Consider the following 14,946-nt stretch of genomic DNA (forward strand, 5'->3'; position numbering starts at 1 on the left):
ACCTGGTTTCTATTCACCACATCATGAAGGCAAGGACGAAATAGAGAATATGAAAGTTGGAGGATGGCAGGGGCTCCGAAGATCAATGCCCACTCTTCCCCTGTTCACTGCCTCTTCACCAATTACATTTGAAGAGATCACCAAAGAGATTCTTCAATGAGCTGTAGATGTCTGAGTGGGTGACCTAAAGGAACTTGCACTTGGCCTGTGCAAGAGCTAGCAATGTCACAATATAAATACAAGGCTTCTCCTTTTTTTATTAATAAAATTATTTGCATTCTCATAAATACTTTGATGAGAAAATATCATCCAATTACATCCTTTGTACATAGTGTTGTCTTTTTTACCTCATACTGTTGAGTATATATACACAGTCACACACTTTGCATATCTCAGTGCAGAGGTGTCCAGATATTTGCCTGAAAATGATCGATTAGAGACTGAGGGTCAAACAAGTCTTCGTTTAAATTTTCAATTTGGTGCTGACCCCAACTTATTTACCTGGAACCTGGATTTGGATCACTGAATTTCAGGAGCAGGACAGTTCAATAGGAATAAAAAGCAATAGCTGGCTTTTGTTTATTGTGAATCTTCATCTCTTAATGAGTCTGAAGTTTGCCAAGAAACGGAGTAAAGCAATGGGAAGAGTGACAATTTAGCCAAACATTAAACATTTGGGCCCAGTGTTTTCCAGATTGTTTTGGGTTTCTGCTTCTGTCAAGTCTGAAATAGAACAGCCTGGCTGGGCCTGGGAGGGAAGGGTGAATGGAACTATGGCTTGGCTTGTGACTTTCTCTTCTGGGTATTTTTCTCCTTGCTTTGCTGATGATGACAGTCATCATAAACCTCCCGCAAGTTCAACAGCAACTGGCCTGTTGAGGCACAGGTGTCTGTCTAGCTGAGATATGGGCTATCTTAGAAAGTCAAACTTTACACCCGCCTCGTTTTACATGTTTGACATTTCTGAACACCTCATTCAAAGAATAAAAACTGGACTGCACAGAACACAAGCGGACAGGCCGGTAGCAATCCTGTCCATGAGTTCAGAGAGATTAGTAGCATAGAGAAACAGGATAAACAGACCAAACAAAGGCACAACTCAGAATCTCTTCGAGATAGTTCAGCCCAGGGGCCCTCAGCAGTCACCTCTCAGATAGCATCTGGGTCCTTCAGCGGTGGTACAGACCAGGGCTACTTAAGTATGCCTCGTACCCCCTGTAGCCAAGTGTGGATTCTGTCAATGGTGGATGGCCAGAGGCTTGCCACTTGGGGCCGAGGTACTAGCTCGCTCAAAGAGACGTCTATAACCTGGGCTGTGGGCATGGTGCTCACAGTTTCTTTTTTTAAATTGATGATGGGCAATGAGATGAGGAGTCAGTGTGTCATTTAACACTTGGTGTCCTTTCATTCACGAGAGCCCAGCGATGGCATGGTAGTGCCAGGATTGAGGCCTTCACAGCTAGCACTGGTAGTGGAAGTGTTGATGCTGGTGGACCTTCCCCTCTGTGTGCGCATGAGTGTGGGTGTGGAAGTCCGTGTAGATCTTTGGGTACATTTTGGGGGTCACTGTGGGCACCATGATGGGGGCTTGAACCAGCAGGTGAGGCTGGGCCGCCACGGCGAATTCTGGATTTCCAATGGGCACACAGTCTTTGTCCAGAACCACACAGTCTCGCTGATGCCGGTGTGGGGGTGGCACAGACCTGTGCCTCCTGGTCTGGCAAAACCAAAGCAGAATCATGCCGGAGATGAAGATGGCACCAGCTGGGATCCCGATTATTACCGGCCATGGTAAACCACTGGCAGCACGCGAAGAGGTGGTCGTCTTCTCGATCTTAGGATCTGAGGCAAGCAACAGTCCGGGAGTAACATGGAACAGAGGAGAAAATAAAGGAATTACCACAATGGGCCCAATTTTATCATTTTATCAAGTGCTGAATCTGGGTGCAACTCAGATCTGACTTGGAAACCTGTTCTCAGGCACTCCCGATAGACACTTAGCCTGAAAAATAAATCATGGGTCCGAATCACATTGAACTGCACCCAAAATGCTGCCGCTCCGATTGGACCTTGCATGCCCAGTGAGAAAAAAAATGTGAAAAACGCTCTCCTGTCATATTGCTCCCGGACCACAAAAAGCGGCCCGGGAGAGAAAAGCGGAGCCCCCCACAACATAACTGTTCCTCTTATCCATCCACGCCCCCACCACCACCCCCGTGTCCCCTCCCCCCCCCGCCCCTTGCTACCCAGACAGATTGCAACCCTCTGCTCCCTTCCCCCCCCACTGATCACCTGCAGAGTGGCAGCGGACCCCCCCAGTGCCCCCAACAGAGATCCATCTGACTTCCCTCCCCTGCCCAACCATGAGCAATCAGTCCTCCCCCTCCCCCCCCCAACCAGAGATACATCTTACCCGCCTTTCTCCTCCTTCCAGAGAATGATCGACCCCCCCCTCCCCCCCACCGCAACCAGAGATACATCTGAACCGCCTCCTCTTCCCTCCCCACCATTACTAGAGAGTGATCTGGCCCGCCTCCCTCCCCATGCCACCACTGATCTGAGTCAGGGAGCCATTGGAATCTCTGAATTTATCTCTTCAGAAGCTGGAGGGTCTGAAACAGACCTTTGCCGAGCATGTCTGTTTTGTGCCGAATCTGGATGGGCAATGGTAAAGGGGGAAATGCTGGTAAAGTTGGGCAGGCAGCCCATTAATTCAATTCAAATACATGCAAATGCATTTAAATCGCCGTTGCGCCTGTTTTGGGCACAATTTGGATCGCTGCCATTTTTGGGCCTTGGTAAAATGGGAATCTGCGCGGACGCGGGCGCAGATCGCGTTAATGACCTCACACTCGATTTTACCAAGTTTTCGCACCCGAAAATGGGCACAATGCAATGATAAAATTGGGTCCAATGCTTCCAAGATAGAGGTCAGTATTTATTGGGATAGTGAAAAGTTGTATGATGACAGTCTTTTGGTGGAGAGATGGGAATCTCCCAACATTTGCACAGTTTAGCATCAATGTCTCATGATCAGGCTAAACTCATGCATCAGGTTGAGAACTATCGCTATGGAGTAGCTTCCAGCTGTACTATTCTCATTAGTTCTCAGACCAGTTGTAGTATGGTTTATGTGCAGAATAGATTTCCCGTTGTGCTACCTCCTACTACATGTTTCTTGGTCAGGTGATGTTCCTTCTACTCACCCCCAGCAATGTGCTTTTACTTTCAAAGTACATCAACTGCTCACGTTTCCATTTCTCACACCCATCATTCTCATCCTATTGGACTGAGTTTGCCAATTTAATAATAACTGTGCCAAAATGGGGACAATTTTGATGCTGTGGATTTATTTTAATTCATTCATGGGATGTGGACATCATTGGCTAGGCCAGCACTAATTGTCCATCTCTAATTGCCCTTGAGAAGTGATCTTCCTTCTTGGACTCCTGTAGTCCATGCAGTGTAGGTATATCCACTGTAGGTACTGTCAGGGAGGGAGTTGCAGGATATTGACCCAGCAACAGGGAAGGGAACGATGATATATTTCCAAGTTAGGATGGTGTGGCTTGTGTCCAGTAAATTCTGAGCTGGCGCCTGGCTTGAGTCTGCCCAAATTCACCTTGTATAGGGTTTGTACAGTCACCCAGTGGAGCAAGGTTTCATTCAATTCACATCTGAAATAGTGGACTGTGTGCTAAAGATGTCCACTTCCTTTCTCAATTGTCATTACAACATTGGTGACGGGAAAAACCTTGAAGTAAAGCTGCTTGGGCAAGACAACTCTTTATTTTGAGCAAGTTCCTCTCTCCCCTTTCTAGCTCAACATCTGGAGAGGTTCCAGAATCACACTTTCTGCAAATAGATTCCACAACCCAAAGCTAGAGCAGTTGATGGTTGACCCACCTGGAAGCACAGTGAGAAAGGCACTGCGGAAGCTGTAGCCCATTGTGTTAGCCCCCAGGCAGATGTACATGCCAGAATGGTCTTCTGTCGCTCGTGCTATCAGCAGCTTGTTCAGGTAAGAACCGTCTGGGCGAAACCAGACATCGCCCGCAGGCAGGACCACAAACTTCTGCCCGCCAACCTCGATGGTGGAGTTGTACTTGTTCTCTGTCCCGTACTCCACACGTTTTAACCACTGGACAACAGGCTTCACGTCACTCCGCACCTTACATTGGAAGGACGTGGTGCCTCCATATTCTACTGTCGTGTTCACTGGGTGAGTGCCAGTTAAAACGGGCTTGGATCTTGTCCTCTCTGCAAGAAAATTGAATTGAACGTAAATACGATTGGAAAGAGAGGAACTTTGCTGAGTAATTCATTTTCCATGAGTGACCCTGAGTATTTGTGAAGCTTCAATGTTTCTCCAAAGAGATTACATACTTTTGGAGGACAAGGTCAGGAGATGGAGAAGTGGCAAGTGTGTAGTCATTCTGCCCTACTTGTCATATGAGAAAGGGGAGCATGAGATGAATGAGACCTGATGGACCAACTTGGCTTTTACAAACATAGACGTAGGATTAGGCCATTCCGTCCATCGAGCCTACTGCTCCCTTCAATATGATCATGGCTGATCATCCGTTCTCCCCTCAATGTGATCCTTTATGTCATTAGCATTTCTCTTTGGAGCAGAGAATTCCAAAGATTCATAACCCTCTAAGTAAAATGAAATTCTCCTCATCTTGGTCCTAAGTGGCTTTCCCCATATTTTGAAATCATGTTCCCTGGTTCTAGACTTTCCCAAAAGGGATATATTTTACCTGCATCTACCCTGTCTATTCCTTTAAATATTCTGTAGTTTTCAATGGGATCACCTCTCTTTCTTCAAACTCTACAGGATACAGGCCCATTTTCCCCAATCTCTCTTCGTAGGGTAGTCCAGCCAATCCAGAAACGAGTCTGGTGAACCTTTGTTGCACTCCTTCTCTGGCAATAATATTCTTTCTAAGTTAAGGGGATCAAAAATGCACACAGTGCTCCAGATAAAATTGAAGCAAAACCTCTTGTACTCAAATCCTTTATCATAGAAGGTTAACATACTGGCCAGAACTTTCCTGCCTCCCATCCGCTGGTTCCTAGGTGGTGGGAGGCGGTGTGCCATTTGCTGGTAGTGGGATCTTCTGGTCCCGCCACTGTCAATGGAATTTTCCATGGAAGCCACTTCATGCAGCTGGGAAACAAGTGGCAGGGTACGCTGCCAGCGGGACCAGAGAATCCACCTGTCTGATTATTGAATTCCCTAAAGCTATTGTTCTTCCATTCTTGTTTCTCCCCTCCAGTGCAGCAGAATCACAGAGTTGGTTCAGGCTGCATACGCCTGAGGAATCCTCACAACTATCCAAAACGGAAAATCAATTAGCAAGGAAGATAGACTAAGGGGATCCCTGCACTACCTGACTGTTTCTCTTGGACTGCCTGGCAGTCACCTATTTCCTCTTTGTCTGCACACTCCTAACCTGCAGTGTGACCACCTCCCTAAAGGTGCTATCCACATAGTTCTCAGCCTCGTGGAATCATAACAGTGACTTTCGCCACCACTCGAGTTCCGAAGCCCAGAGTTCAAGCTTCTGCAGCCGATGACACTTCCCGCCGATGTGCTCGTCTAGGGCATGTGGTGAGTCTATGATTTCCCACATACCGCATTCCACTGCCCCTTCCACTAAATCTTCTCCAATCCAAAATCATCTCCCACACACTCATTTCTTCTGATTTCCAGTCTCTGTGAATCACCCTCCTCCTCCCTTTATCTCATCAATGGTGACAGAGCCTTCAGCTATCTCAATCCTGGCACTCCCACCCCAAACTGCTGTGTCTCTGCATGCTCACCGCTGAGTCAGAAGATTGTGAGTTCAATATCCACTCTATAGACTTGAGTACACAATTTAGACTTTAACACCAATGCAGCACTGAAAATGCAAAACACTGTTAGAGGTGCCAGCTTTTAAATCTTTTATTCTTTGATAGGATGTGGGTGTCACTGTCAGGGCCAGTATTTATTGCACATCTCTAATTGTCCTTGAACCGAGTGGCTTAATGGGCCATTTCAAAGGGCAGTTAAGAGACAGCCACCTTAGTTGTGCGTCCATCGTCATTGATGAGGACCTCGCCACCATTAGTCATTTTGAGGCTGGTTGCGGTGTGTCCAAAGATGACTGATCAGGCCAATTTGGGCACGGAATGTCCTGGCACATATTGGACAGACTTGTGTAGATACTGTAGTTGTTGCGCTGGTGGGTCTGGACTTGCACAGCTCGCGCTTAATTTGTGCTTCAGCAATACACCTTGCTTTGTGAGCTTGGCAGCCTTTGTGGATGAGGCAGTGCCAGGTAGGGCGGTTTTGTGTCAGCGTTTCCCAGGTGGCCGTGTCAATGTCAAGCGACTTCAGGTAGGGGTCTCAAATCCTATGTAGGCCACGCCAGGCAAGGATGAAAGATTGCTTTCCTCAAAGGACATTATGGAGCTTTTTGCGACAATCCACAATGGATTCATGGTCACCATTACCTTTCAATTCCAGATTTAAAAATGAACAAATTAATTCAATTTAAATCCGAAAAGCTGCCACGATGGATTCAAATCAAAGTCCCCAGAACACTGGCCTAGGTTTTGGGATTGCTAGTTCAGTTACCACTAGGCTACCACCTCCACCATAAAAATAAGCCATTAAATTCAGGTTGAGTTTGTCCTCTCTAGTGAATTAAGAAGTCTCACAATGCCAGGTTAAAATACAACGGGTTTATTTGTAATCACGAGCTTTCGGAGTGCTGCTCTTTCCTCAGATGAGGTGCAGTGCTTCAAAAGCTCATGATTCCAAATAAATTTGTTGGACTTTTATTTGGTGTTGTGAGACTTCTTACTGTGCCCACCCCAGTCCAACGCTGGCATCTCTACCTCATGACTCTCTGGTGGAAGTAGGAGATCCCATGGCATTATTATGAAGAAGAGCAGGGCGTTCTTTTCATCCTTGCCAATATTTATCTCTTAGTGAACATTACTGAATCAGATTATCTGGTCATTGGGCGACACAGCAGCACAGTGGTTAGCACTGCTGCTTCACGGCTCCAGGGATCTGGGTTCAATTCCCGGCTCAGGTCACTGTCTGTGTGGAGTTTGCACATTCTCCTTGTGTCTGTGTGGGTTTCCTCCGGGTGTTCTGGTATCCTCCCACAATCCAAAGATGTGCGGGTTAGGTTGATTGGCCATGTTAAAAATTGCCCTGAGGGTCTGGAGGTGTGTAAGTTAGAGGGATCAGTGGGTAAAATACGTAGGGATATCGGGGTAGGGCCTGGGTGGAATTATGGTCGGTGCAGACTCGATGGGCCGAATGGCCTATTTCTGTACTGTAGGAATTTCTATGATTATAGCCTTGTTGAATGTGGAGGTTTGCCGTGTGAAAATTGGCTGCCTTGCTTCCTTTATTACAACAATGACTACACTCCAAAGGTATTTCATTGGCTGTAAAGTGCTTTGAGAGGTCCCGAGGTTGTGAAAAATTCTGGTTAAAAGTAAGTCCTTCGTCCTTTTGCGTTAGCTCTTGTGACAGCAGCAACTTACCAACAACGTCGAGTTTATAAGTAGCGTTGATCTCGCCCGCTGTGTTGAAGACGCGGCAAGTGTACTTCCCACTGCTCTCGGGCTTCAGGTTCCTCAGGCTAAGAGTCCACCTGTTCCTCTTGTTCTCTGAGAGCCGCTGGTCGTCTTTCCACCACACGATGTCTGGGCGTGGGTTCCCACTCGCGGTGCACTTCAACCGGACCGAGCTACCGACGGGTCGTGCTATCACTCGCTGACGCATCTTACTGGGCTGCGTAAACCTTGGCTTAACTGTGGGGGGAAGGCAAGGGAGAGTGGGCGTAAAGCAGAAAAACGTCAACACCGACATTTGCCAAGGCAATTGTTTAGTACAGGTTAAAATCAGAAGCTGGGGAAACCCACTCCCTTTTCACCCACTCTCCAATGTGACGCACTGACACCATGAGTAACAGCAAGATTGTTTGTCAAGTTTGAATTGGAGCAAAGATTGAAAAGAGTAAATATGATTTAAAAAATGAGCCGAAGTACTCAGCAGATCATCCCAGCGAGTGTTGTGAAGTTATTGGAGCAACTAAAACTCTCTCTGGGGTATTTATTATATGGGACATTTCTGTGACAGAACTCACGTCTCTGAGTCATTGCTAGTATCACACTGCAGCTTTGAAGGTGCTTTTGGCTCATTGGTGTCTCGCAGTGTTTTCCTATGCCACCTACCAACTGGTAATGTGTGCCAGTGGGCATATCCTGGTACCAAGCCTCATCTGACAAGCGACACTAATTGAAGTTATCATTAGTTTTGTCTGGTTAAGATAGCGAATGTCAGCACTTTTAAGTGCGTGGACTCTGGAAATATGGAAGGGACGGATGGTCCGAGCAAGAGGATAATGGCATTGAAGGCAGACATGAGCAAGATGTATGAAACTTCCACGGCACTGTCCTGACAAAGTGGACTTGTGGCCAACCACCTCAGAATTGGAACCTTAGTGTGTATCATCTTGTTATTAGTAATCAAACTGAGGCTGCTGCCTATCATAGCAGCTACTGGTGGTGATATTGCATTCAAATCTCAGCAAAAGGATGGACTCTGAAGAAGAAAAGAAAGCTTCTTCTCTACCTGTGTCTTATCATACAGTCCTGAGGTTAGAAAAAGTTGGATTACAGGACAGAGTAAACCCTCCTAGATTCTGCTCTGTCAGATGCTCTAAGGTCAGATATACCATGCCACATAGCCCTAACAATGTGCTTTAAGCTTAGCTGGTATTGGATTTTAATTGTGACAGTTTACTTTCTCACATGTTATTTTTTTCCTCTCTCCATGTGAGAAGAGGCATTTGCATGACAGTTGTATACTGGGTTGAAAACAATTTGCACTTGTGGATCTGGACCCAGCAGGTACAACATGGAATAGCAGTGAGGCCATCCTAAATCCACTTCAGCTTCAGACACTTCAAGTTGGCAAACTTTCAACCCACCAATCCACACTGTAAGAAGCCAGGCCCTGCCACATCATGCATATGAAAAGGTGTTGCCAATCTCTCAAGTGACTACCTACCCAGCTGCTTTCCTGCAGGCTCCTCACTTGCAAGCTCAGATTGGGGTCCTTCAGGAAGGGGCTGGCCACTGCTTAGAGTGCTGCTGTCATCTGTGAAAAAAAAGACACATTGCATACTTTAACCAAATGGACAGCACCTTTCCACCCAGGAGCTGCCTCTGGAAGGAAACCCATGTGTTGTTTTCCTCAATGATTTGAGCTGACAGTTGATATGTAATTCAAGCAGCCATTACCCACCCATATCCTATGATCCAGTCTCCTTGCCCATTCTGTTGTCCAATCCTCGCCTTCCATTCATTAAAGGGGATAATGAAGACCAGCAGAGGACTTGCAATCCTGGTTGCCATGATGTATTTAGCTTGGCCTAACTCCAGGTGGGCCCAGTGACTTTGAGATATTCAGACCTAATCTGTTGTGGTACAACTTCCTCTATTGTGCCACAAACTTAATATTAAATTATTTTTTAAGAAACCCTCAAATACAAGAGATGTGAGTCCTGTGCCAGTAGAACTATAACTGGCAAATGCAGCACTTTCATTTGGAGCTTGCAAAAGCCTGTTGCCCCAAGATTTCTTGTAATTCATCCAAAGAGGATTTATTTTCACTTAGTTTTTTCTTCAAGAACAATTTCGGCTCCAATTCTTAGTCGCTCTTGAAACTGAAGTCAGTTTTTCTGCTGATTTTAATTTGTGAATATTATTCTTGGATTTTTCCCATTTCAAGAAAACAATTTTGAAGTTGGAGGTTTGATTAAGAAAAAATAAGCTATTTTTAGACAGTGTGTTATCTTTGGTTAACTCGAGCGCTGTTTCTCTCTGGTTTTATGAAAGCTTTCTATCTCTTCCCAGCACAGTCTACAGATATCATCATCTGGTGATAAATTGACAGGTAAACTTCAAAACCATTTCGCTCAAGGAATTTTTCTTCAAAACCAGAGTGGTTTAAATTTTAAGAGAACTGTGTAACACGGCAAAAGTACAAAAACACTCACTTAATAAAGTTGAGTTGGCTATTCAGCCCCTCGAGCTTGTACCAGCATTCAATGAAATCATAGCAGATCTATATCATATCACTAGCTCCTGATCCCTTAATAACCCTGGCTAGCCCAAATCTATCAATCTCTGATTTTAAATTGCAAGTTGAAGAGCATCAGTGTATTTATGTGGGGAAGAGTTCCATACTCCTGGCACCTTCTCTCTGAGGAATTGTTTCCTAACTGCTCCTTAACCTGAATTGTCTGGCTCTGATTTTATAATTGTGCCAGACCAGCAGAATTTGTTTCTCCCTATCCACCCTCTCAAATCTTAAAACATCAATAAGATCACTCCTTAACTTTATATGTCTCAGGGAAAGCAGCCCTTCTTACACAATTTCCCCTCAGACTGTAACCCTTGGAACTTTGTAACATTCTGGTGAATATATGCTGCACCCCCTTCAATGACAATATACCTTTTCTAAGGTGCAGTGTCTAGAATTGTATATAGTATTCCAGATATGGCCCAGCCACACCTTGAGTGTATCTGTACAACAACCTCTTCCACTTTATATTCAAGCCCTCCAGTTCTTCTTCTTCAGTTCTCTGCCCAAAGGCAGATTTGACCCACGGTGCCATGGTCTTCACCATGGGTATGTCAGGGAGTCAGTTGCGAATCCACTGCAGCCAAAACAAGGTTGAACCAGTGTTGTTGGCACTAATCTGACCAATGCTAGCCAACAAGATTGCCCTGCCTCCCCCCGCTCCAATTATTTTCCATCACATGACTGACCAGGAATCTCTCCCATTGCTATCGTCATGTGTTGGTCGGAGTTACCAGTTGATATTTGACCTATTTTGACAGCGTTATGAACCCACATATTCCTTGAGCAACAAGTCCTGGACGGGGACTTGAACCTGGGGATTCTTGCTCAGAGGGAGGATTGATATCCACAACACCACAAGGCCTCCCCCTCTAGTTATAAAGAAAAATAACAGATGGCACGGTAGCACGTTGGTTAGCACCGCTACCTCACAGTGCCAGGGACCTGGGTTCGATTCCAGCCTTGAGTGGCTATCTGTGTGAAGTTTGCATGGTCTCCCTGTCTCTGCGTGAGTTTGCTCCAGGATCTCCAGTTTCCTCCCTCACTCCAAAGATGTTCAGATTAGGTGGATTGGCCATGCTAAATTACCCCTTAGTGTCCAAAGGTGCACAGATTAGGGGGATTAGGAGGGCAAATGCGTGGTGTTACGGATTAGGGCCTAGGTAAGATGCTCTGTCAGACAGTTGGTGCAGACTCACAGAATCATTGAATCCTGATAGTGTAGAAGGAGGCCATTCGGCCCATCGAGCCTACACCAATAACAATCCCACCCAGGCGCTATCCCTGCAACTGCACCTTTTTACCCTGCTAGTCCCCCTGACACTAAGGCCGAATGGCCTCCTTCTGCATTGTGGGGATTCTATCATTCTATGAATGTTCTATTAGCTTTTTTGATTATTTTTTGTATCTAGCTATTACATTTTAGCGACCAGAAATCAGAAATACAGCAAGGATTCCTAAATCTCTGTGCATTTCTACTGTTCTTACATCTTCAGCATTGAAAAAAATACTCTGATTTATTCTTTCTTGGCACAAATGACCTCACATTTATCTGTGTTGAAATGCTTCTCCTGCAATTTTGCCCAATCATTTAATCTATGCTTCCGTCAACAGTACTTACGATGCCACCAATATTATCTCATCAGCAAACTTGACTACATGACTCTGTGTTGGTGAGTTGAGCTAATAATTATAACAAATAGTTGACACCCTCAGCTGAGCTATTTGTTAGTTTTCCCTCGTCACTTCCTTCCAATTTGAGTACACATCAATTATCCCTACTCTCTGATGTCTAATACCTAATCAATCTCCTCGCCAAATAAATCACTAGTCTTCAATATTATGGGCGGGATTTTTTGGCCTTGCTTGTCCTGAAATCATAAAATCCCGCCCAAGGTCAACAAACCTTTCCATTGTCCGCCCCTCACGTGTTCTTATTCCCATGTTACATAAGAACATAAGAAATAGGAGCAGGAGTAGGCCATCTAGCCCTTCGAGCCTGCCCCGCCATTCAATAAGATCATGGCTGATCTGTCGTGGCTCAGTTCCACATTCCCGCCCTCTCCCCATAATCCTTAATCCCCTCTCTTATCAAAAACCCATCAACCCGCGTCTTAAAAATATTTAGCGAGGTAGCCTCCACCACTTCAACGGGCAGAGAATTCCAGAGATTCACCACCCTTTGAGTGAAGAAGTTCCTCCTCAACTCCGTTCTAACTTTGCGTGAAGAAGTTCCTCCTCAACTCCGTTCTGTTAGGTCGGGCAGTAAAATTTAGTTAACAGCCTCTTATGTGGAACCTTATCAAGTGCTATCTGGAAATCTGTATACACTCATAAACTACACTTCCGTCTATTACTTTAGTTATTTCCTCAAAAAAAAATCAGTTTGATTTGTTGCCATTCACAAAACAATGTTGACTCTCGAATTAGTTCAAAATACTCTTTACTACTCAGTGATGTTGTGCTTAATTACAGATTCCAATAACTGATTCTGATCCTGCCAACAATCATGAGGGGTAAAGTCAATGGGAAATCCCATTGACAGTGGTGGGACCAGAAGAACCATCAGGCAATGGTGTGGTTACCAGAAAATCATAGAATCCCTATAGTGTAGGAGGAGGCGATTCAGCCCATTGAGCCTGCACTGACATCAATTCCACCTCGGTCCTATCCCTGTAGCCCCACATATTTACCCTGCTAATTCCCCTGACACCAAGGAGCAATTTAGCATGTTCAGTCTCTCTAACCTGCACATCTTTGGAGTGTAGGAGGAAACTGGAGCAAACCCACACAGACATGGGGAGAATGTACAAACTCCACACAGACAGTCATCTGAGGCTGGAATTGAGCCCAGGACCCTGGTGCTGTGAAGCAGCAATGCTAACCACTGTGCCAGCATGCTGCCCCAAATTTCTCCACAACAGCAGTTAGACTAACTGGTTGATAATTTTTGGGTTTCTGTCTGTAGTATCTTCAAAGGTGGACAACCATCAAGTTGATTAGTGAATGAACGGTTTATTAAGTTGAGTAATTATGTACAGAGAGTGATATAAAAGCTACCATACTCCACAACTCCGACTCCTTACTGCAAGGAAAACCTGCGCTCAGCCGCAGGATTTACATGTTCCGGCCCGATTGGGTCACATGATCTTCCAAGAACTCTGCTGTAAAGAGGTACGCTATAATACCGGGTGAAATTTCCTAAACTGCTTGCTACAGGAATCGTAATGGGTGGGACAGGACCATGCAAAGTTCTGTTGACCTCGGGCAGGATTTTCTGGTCTTGGGGTGAGTGTGGCTAGAAAATCCCACCCACTGTCTCTTACATTTTTCAAACAATGGAGTTACATTTGCAATTTTCCAATCTAAATGGACAATTCCTGAATTTGAGAGTTTTGGAAGATTATAGTTAAAACATCCTCACCTACATCTGTGAATACCATGCGACCCATCAGGTCCTGGGGGAGTCTCAGCCTTTAATGCTAGTATTTTTCCAAATATCATTTTCTTGCTTATGTAAATTTTAGTGCGTTCTAGTCCTTGAATCACTATTTGTTTCCCTGGAATATATAAATTATCCTCTTCCTCTATAGATGAGACTTACATTAAGTTGTTATTCAACAGGTTTGCCGTTGACATACTTTGATTTGCAATCTTATTAGCATCAGTTATTAAAGGGTCCACATTTCCAAAACAAAAATGTAAAAACATTTTGTGTTAATCTCAATGCCCTTTCAAATTTCTTTTCAAATTCATTTCTTGTAACTCTTACTATCATTTTTTTTGCCTTCCTTTTTTGTTCTTTATATCTCTCCCACTCCTCTGGATCTGCACTATTCTTTGCCCTTTTGTACACTTTCTCCTTTAGCTTTTATCTTATCTTTCACCTCTTTTGTTGGCCTTGGCTCTTTAATTTGGTAAGTAGAGCTTTTTCCTCTTGGGACTATATACTGGTCCTGTATTAAGCTAAATTCTTGTTCTAAACACTATTCATTTGCACTTTTATCTAATAATGGTTTTAATCAGTTTACTTTCGTCAATCTCTGTCTCATCTTGTTAATGTTCACTGAATCAATATTTGGAATCTTAATTAGTTTGCTATGTTTCTTTTATTTCAAACATTACTATGAATTCAATTATATCATCATCGCTGTTAGATAAATGTACCCTCACTGTTAGATTATTAAATAAGTCTGGCTCATTACTCAATCTAATTTGATATTTTCTCCTGTTAACTTCAGGATCTATGTTGCAAAAACTGTCCTGAATGCACACGAGAAATTCACAACATTTCCAACTTAAGCTGTTCTGCTTTCCCTGATCAAAATTGAAGTTTTGCATTAAAGAAATCAACGCTTTTTGCTACAAGCCACACAATGCCATGCAAGCCTCCATTTCAATGTTGCCTTATTCCCATGATAGTTTCCTCGAATGCAGATTCCTCCAATGATGGATGAGTGGGGTACATCCCATGAAGGACTGTCCCATGAGAGGTTGTCCTCCCATAATTTTGGATTGTAAATTACAGTTGAACATTTGCGAGGTACTTGACTAAGTCTGGGCTCATACCTTCACTGCCAATGGACAACCTGCTCCCTTGGCTCTGCCAGTGCAGCCCATTGGCTTGATTGCCTAGATCAGCAATGACTGCCTTGCTTGTCTCAGCTGATTTATTAAACTAGTGACAAGTCTGCATCATGGTAGCTGCTGGAGTGAGTTTTTACAATGCGTTTAATAAGTGTTTAATCCTTAATGCTCATTAATGCCACACATATTTGTGTGTG

At 44.5% G+C, this 14,946-nt stretch overlaps 1 protein-coding gene across 2 annotated transcripts in view; it reads right to left on the minus strand.

The window, feature by feature from the left end:
* Window positions 1–248: 248 nt before the first annotated feature.
* Window positions 249–14,946, minus strand: part of LOC145351941 (fibroblast growth factor receptor-like 1) — a 134,502-nt gene continuing 119,804 nt past the window's right edge. For both annotated transcript variants that reach the window (XM_080201748.1, XM_080201749.1), the window contains 4 exons: window positions 9,086–9,175; window positions 7,555–7,824; window positions 3,907–4,260; window positions 249–1,842 (listed from right to left, as the gene is read on the minus strand). In XM_080201748.1, coding sequence (XP_080057874.1) covers window positions 1,460–1,842; window positions 3,907–4,260; window positions 7,555–7,824; window positions 9,086–9,175 — 1,097 coding nt within the window. In that variant the 3' untranslated portion in view covers window positions 249–1,459. The remainder of the gene's footprint in view (window positions 1,843–3,906; window positions 4,261–7,554; window positions 7,825–9,085; window positions 9,176–14,946) is intronic.

This window comes from Carcharhinus amblyrhynchos, chromosome 13 (genome assembly GCF_965287045.1).
Source record: "Carcharhinus amblyrhynchos chromosome 13, sCarAmb.v2.hapA, whole genome shotgun sequence".
Classification (NCBI taxonomy): domain Eukaryota; kingdom Metazoa; phylum Chordata; class Chondrichthyes; order Carcharhiniformes; family Carcharhinidae; genus Carcharhinus; species Carcharhinus amblyrhynchos.